General features: G+C 40.8%; 1 protein-coding gene across 1 annotated transcript in view; it reads right to left on the bottom strand.

Annotated features, from left to right (window-relative positions):
• Positions 1-328: 328 nt before the first annotated feature.
• The window catches only part of LOC101845154, a 13,655-nt gene continuing 7,617 nt past the window's right edge, over positions 329-6,366 (bottom strand). The window contains exons 5-6 of the mRNA XM_035968440.1: positions 1,164-1,303; positions 329-569 (exon numbers count right to left, since the gene is read on the bottom strand). Coding sequence (XP_035824333.1) covers positions 329-569; positions 1,164-1,303 — 381 coding nt within the window. The remainder of the gene's footprint in view (positions 570-1,163; positions 1,304-6,366) is intronic.

Here is a 6,366-nt window from a genome sequence, read left to right on the forward strand (position 1 = left end):
GAGAGAGAAAGAGAGAGAGAGAGAGAGAGAGAGAAAGAGAGAGAGCGAGAGAAAGAGAACAAGTTTTTATCATAGTGCCAAGCCACCATTCTTGGTGGTGAATGTACTTCCTCGGAGAACTGCACAACGTCTTCAAAATGTTCCAATGTAATAAGTCCAGATGGTAACATTTTACAGGAAGGAAGACTATTTTTTCCGACGCCATGCGATCAGCCTTGGTGGTAAATGTACTTCCTCGGAGACAGTTACATGACTCCATCTTCATAAAGGCCGCCCTGCCAGAAGTGATCAAGTGGTCGACTCGGAACTTGATGAAGACGGCTAGCCTTCACCCGTCTGTCAAAGCTGTGGTTGACGAGGTGGACATGTTGGAGAGTTCTCTCAGCGTCTCCGATGGCCTCACGGGCAGAGGCGAGTAGGCTGAGGGGCCCTCTGTGTTGTTGATGTACCCGCTATTGAGGTAGGCGCTGTTGATGTCGTAGTAGTGAGAGGAGCTGCTCTCTGGACCTAGCGTGCTGAGGCTGGACGGGCTGCTTAGTCTGTCACGTCCACTTTTCTCTGCCTCTAGCCTGGGGGAGTGGGGGTGGGGGGTTGGGGGGGGAGATAATATGACGTTGTCAATCTGTTCAAATGTACTAAGTTCAGACAGTACACCTGTACAGGAGAGAGAGAGAGAGAGAGAGAGAGAGAGAGAGAGAGAGAGAGAGAGAGAGAAAGAAAGAGAGAGAGAGAAGGAGGGAGATAGAGAGATAGAGAGAGAGAGTAGGAGATAGAGAGGGAGAAAGAGAGCGAGAGAGAGAGAAAACGAGAGAGAGAGAGAGAGAGAGAGAGAGAAAGAGAGAGAGAGAGAGCGAGCGATATAGAGATAGATTTGTAGACAGAGAGATACATAGATAGATAGATAGATAGATAGATAGATAGATAGATAGATAGATAGATAGATAGATAGATAGATGTTGAACAGAATACTTCTCTAGCACTTACAGCAAATATGTATGGTCTTCTCTATCTTGATAGACAAAACATTTTGCATAATAGATCTATGTACGGTAGACATAGAGTAAGCAGATTGCCCAAGTACTACTTCTGTCCCACAGATCTTGACTTATTAAGTCATTGTTATGAACAATTAGCTATATAAAAGGCCAACAGTCCTGGCTCACCTCTCCCGTCGTCTTGCGGCTCTGTCTTTGGTGGAGAGAGAGAAGACAAGCCTGTCCTTAAAGAAACTGTCATGAACATCTAGATACGTAAATGTCTTGCAGCAGCGGCTGATTAATGGGTCCATCTGCTCTTTTGGAACCTGGAGAAAAACAACAATTGAACAAATAAGACATTAATGACGTTTAAAACAAACACGTTTGTGAATGCATCTGGGGAGGGGGGGATGTGTTAGAATAGAAAATACAATGCAAATATATATAACACAAAAGCTACATTAACGGCAGGCAATTGCCCAATTGTAACACTAATATAGACACATTTGTGAAGCCTGCTGACAAAATGAGTTACTTCTCAGATTCGAACCCTATGGAAATAGATATATCATTCTTATGGGTGACGTTTTTACAATTTATAATTGTGAAATAATAAAAAGCATGTAATACTTAAAGAATATGGCATCATTAGAAAATCTAATAATTTGACCATAGTGTCGATTTTTGTGAAATATCTCCAAGTGTGGAATGCGAGAAGTAACTCATTTTGTCAGCACGCCTAACATTTGTTTTTGCTGGCAGTCAATATGTAGTTAGGATTCTCGTCCACCAGTAGCGCAGTCGCGATTAAGCAAATTGAGGCAATCTTACCTCAGTACATAGCAATCCTTACAGGCCAAAATAAGATCCGGTCACGCATGCGTCTGTCCTATTTCGCAATCGCTCGTACCATTCCTGCAAGCGCAAAGTTTCTCTAATGTGTACATAGGGTTAGATTCGTATTACAATGATTTTTGGTCAGTATTGTGTTAAAAATATGTCTGATCGGTGCTTTAGTGTCTGCATTGGTTGAAAATGAAATTTATTCGTGCAATTTGTGCTCTGTCAAATTTGCTGAAGTTTAAGGACTGTGATAGTTTAGAGGAGCACCGATTTGTGAAAAGACTGATAAAATGTATTTATAAGAAAAGGCCAGCGTTGCCAAAACAATATTCCGAAACTTGGGAGGTAGACCAGGTTCTTAAACATTATGACACCCACACCGAAAGCTTGACGTTGAAAAAACTCACATATACATAAAATAAATATTGCTGATGGCCATTGTGACAGAACAAAGATGTCACATTTTGCATCTGATGGACTTTGAAAACATGTATCTGTTGGAAAACAAGTCTGTGTGCATTTTGTATTACAAAAGTCGCAAAACAGTCGAAAGCATGCAAACATATTACACCAATAGATTAGCTTGTTTTCTCAGAAGATCGGACACTTTGTGTTGTCAGTGCATGTATATTGAAAATGTCGTTTTGTTCAGGTGTCAGATCAGACAATGACGATCGTGGTACCCCTTTTCCTTCCAATTGTCAGTGATCTTGATCAGCTATTTTTTTTTTCTTTGAGTGATTCGCTGCAAAGTTGTTCAGGCCATCTGTGTATGTTGTTCTTTGTCTTCCTCTGCTCTTTTCCCCCTCTATCATTCCACTTAGCGGCAGTTTCCCTAGTTCATTTATTGGTATATTTATGCGGCCATATAATTCCAGTTGTCTTTATCTGATGGTTCTGATTATGACCCTTTCTCATCCTGCCATTTGGAGCACTTTTCTGCTTGTTTTCCTCTCTGTCCCTGAGATTCTGAGTGTTCTCTTTTAATAAAACGTTTCAGTGGCCTCCAGTCTTCTCCTGTACAGTTGTCTTTGTTTTGAGTCCAGCTCTCTCACCCACACGAAAGAATCGACTATACATACGCGTTCAGGGTTCTTTTATTTGTGTTTACTGTTACGTTATGTTTCTATTTGAGAAGATATGTTTCATCTTGCTGGTAGTATCTTTAGAGCTGATAGTTTATTTAGATGTTGCATTGCTTTTTCTCTTTCTGTGTCAATTTTTACACCTGGAGTAATTTTTGCAACCAAGGTATTTAAAGCTGCTGACCTATTTTATTCTTTCGTTCTTACATGTACTGCAGAAAACTGGAAGATTAACACTTAAAAAAAAATATCACCATGCATTCCTTGGCTTGCTGTAGTTGTCTCCTTTCTCCGCTTTTGTCTGTCCGTTTAGTTGGAATCTCTTGGAGATAATGTAATATATGAAGGCTGACTCAGACTCAGCTATCAAGACTGTATCAACAGCGTACCGTAAGTTGGTAGTATTCTGGCCGCCTACCTTGACTATTTAAATGTATTTAGAAAAAATCCCAGAATCGTAAAATGGAAAAATACAAACTTTTTCAATAGTCTCTCAAAGCCCAGTAAATTAGTTTTAAAACCATGCTGTCCAGGTGGCGAAAGGCGAGCCTTAGGCAAGCAGCAGTTGGTATTGACATTGTTGTTATATATTCAGCTCATAACATTAAAGGTTCTCGTACTTCGGAGGTTCGAACACGGGGTCTGTCAGAGGAGAATAATAATTTGATATATTATGAATGCTGTTGGAGAGCTCTTGCTTGTGAATGCGAGACCCTAGGATATCAACTCTGTCGTTTTTGTGGTGGGATAAAGCTCACGCGATCTCCTTGTTCAGTTCGAATGACCTGAATTTGACAGTAAAAATCCTACTACATATTAAATAGAGCAGACCAGGTCACAATTTCTCGAATCCCTTGGGGCCACAACAGACTCAAACACCATATGCACACTAACGTAATAGTGGGAGAGTCAGCAAACTGTGAATGTGGGTACAGCCAAGAGGATGCTGACCATATCCTTCATTCAGCACTGCCCGCGCTACGCCACCCTTCGTACACAGACGTGGCAGAATGTGACTCCCCTTGAGCGGAAGCTCTATGGCAGTCTCTCAGATTTCAAACGGACTGACCAGTTTGTGCGCGACATCGAACCGACTGTCTAGCTGCAGTTATCGAGAACGAAGAAGAAGAAGAATAGACAGTAAAAAGTTCAGTGTTTTGAGGTACGGGGTGTTTTATATAGTGTGATATGTGAGGCAGCGTGGTGGAATCAGGCTCTCGTCAATTTTTGGGCCTGTAGAGGTATTGGTATCACCTTAAAGCCTGTTCACTTGTCTTTATTTGGATGAAAAAAATCCATTTATCTTGAATACAGGTCGAGATATTTGCGAAAGAAGGAGATGGGGTCACCTGTTTTCAGAGGTAAAATTAGTGAAAAAATGGCAGTCAAAGATTAGTTATTTCCTTAGCTTAAGAGTCCGTGGCAATTTAAAATGTACATTTTTTTGTGCATCTAATTAACGTTTTTCAGAAAAATTCACACAAAAATGAATTCTTTAATGGGCAGAAAAGGTGTTGAGCCAAAAAACAAAAAAATTGATAAAAATTCACAAACCTGCGGAAAAATGCAAGTTTCTTCACGTTGATTATTTTGACGAGAGCCTGATTCCACCACGCTGCCTCACATATTGTTACGGTATGCCCAGCACTAGTAGTTTAAAAACGGACGTAAGTCGACACCTATGTTATTATGCTTGTTTTTCTTTTCTGATCGGTGCTAGACACTTAATAGCTGTTGATGTGTGGTGTTGTATCGGCCATGGTGGTTTCGAACCACGTCTCAGAGAAGGCAAGGAAAGAAACTTCAAGGTATTCCTTCAGGAGACGACAGCATGTTGACAGCTCTCCTAGTTTGTTGTAGAGGGAGCGAGTTTACCAAACACAATAGCTGGTAGAAAGGACCAAGGCTAGCTTTACTGCGTTTGTTCTTGGGTTTTTTTTGGTTTCTCTAATCCCACGTTCCATTCCCCTTATTTATAATTTCTGTTGTTGATGAACGTTACACTGAGTACGGTGTCGAGAACTGACAGAAGCCTAACAACACGGTGGGGCTGTCGATCTAGCAGTAGAAGAAAATAGCTTTTTTAAAAACATATTATCCAAACCAGATGGAAACAAAACTTGCTTACAACTGGAATTAGCAGTCCTATAACGAAAAAACAACGATCAGAGATAAGTAGCTTGTTTTGATGCTCGAAAATACGAAATTGTATATCATTTTCAAGACCCCATAATGACATCAACAAAGAACACGGCCAACTGCAGGAGGGTTTGGACACCGACCAAGTATTCACTGCGAGTCGGTATCAAGAATTGGGCGGTGCCAGTGTGTATTCGAATACTCTCTACATGACCTTTTAGCAAGATCTACTTAAGTCTATAATAGTGCTTGACTTGCTAGCATGATAAGTATATGTACTTACTAGTTAGTACTGCATTCATATTGGAGCAGTATGATAGAAAAGTTCACGATGAAGAAATTTACCATAATAGATCTATAGTTTGTCAAATGTTCCAAAGAAATAAAACGGAGAATTACAATGGTTAAGGCTAGTTTCAATAAAATGAGCAAAATCCTGAAAAATAGAAGCATCTCAATGACCACCAAAATGAAAATTCTGAAATGTTATGTATGGTCAACCCTTCTATATGTTTGTGAATGCTGAACAATCACTAAAGACAGTGAAAATAAAATAGAAGCAACAGAAATGTGGTTTCTTAGGAGACTGCTAAGAGTATCGTGGAAGGAAAAGAAACCAAATGAGGTAGTCCTGATGAAGCCAACGTGGGACGCTCAATGTTAAAAACAATCAGGAAACGACAAATGCAGTTTTTGGGACACCTGATTAGACATAAGGGTCTTGAATGTCTAGCTCTCACTGGCAAAATTGAAGGCAAATGAGGCAGGGGTAGGCCCAGAACAATCTACTTGGGGAGCCTTAACAAATGGGTAACAGGAAAAGATCAGGGAAACATAGCTTTTTTGAGAGCATTCGAGCAAAGGATTGAATGGAGAACCATGATCGCCGATGTCTGTCGCAGATCTGGCACTGAATGATGATGATAGTTTGTCAGGAGAATGAGTGAGGTTTAAACCGTTCCACTAATAAGACTCGTTTCATCCCAACCCTTACTGAATCTCCCCGCCCCCGGCCACCTTTTAATCATTGATATCAACACGAAATAATATTATTATACCGTACTAAAAGTCTGATTCCTACCTCCATGTAGCGAGGAAAGGTAACTAGCGTACAGTAAAAGATACTTCTGGCAAATACACATACACACACACACACACACACACACACACACACACACACACACACACACACACACATTCACTCACACGAACACACACACACCACCTCACACACACGCACACGCACATACAGACACAAGCACTCGCAAACATTCACACACAATCACACACACACACACACACACACACACACACACGCGCAA

Source organism: Aplysia californica, unplaced genomic scaffold, assembly GCF_000002075.1.
Source record: "Aplysia californica isolate F4 #8 unplaced genomic scaffold, AplCal3.0 scaffold00059, whole genome shotgun sequence".
NCBI classification, from domain to species: Eukaryota; Metazoa; Mollusca; class Gastropoda; order Aplysiida; family Aplysiidae; genus Aplysia; species Aplysia californica.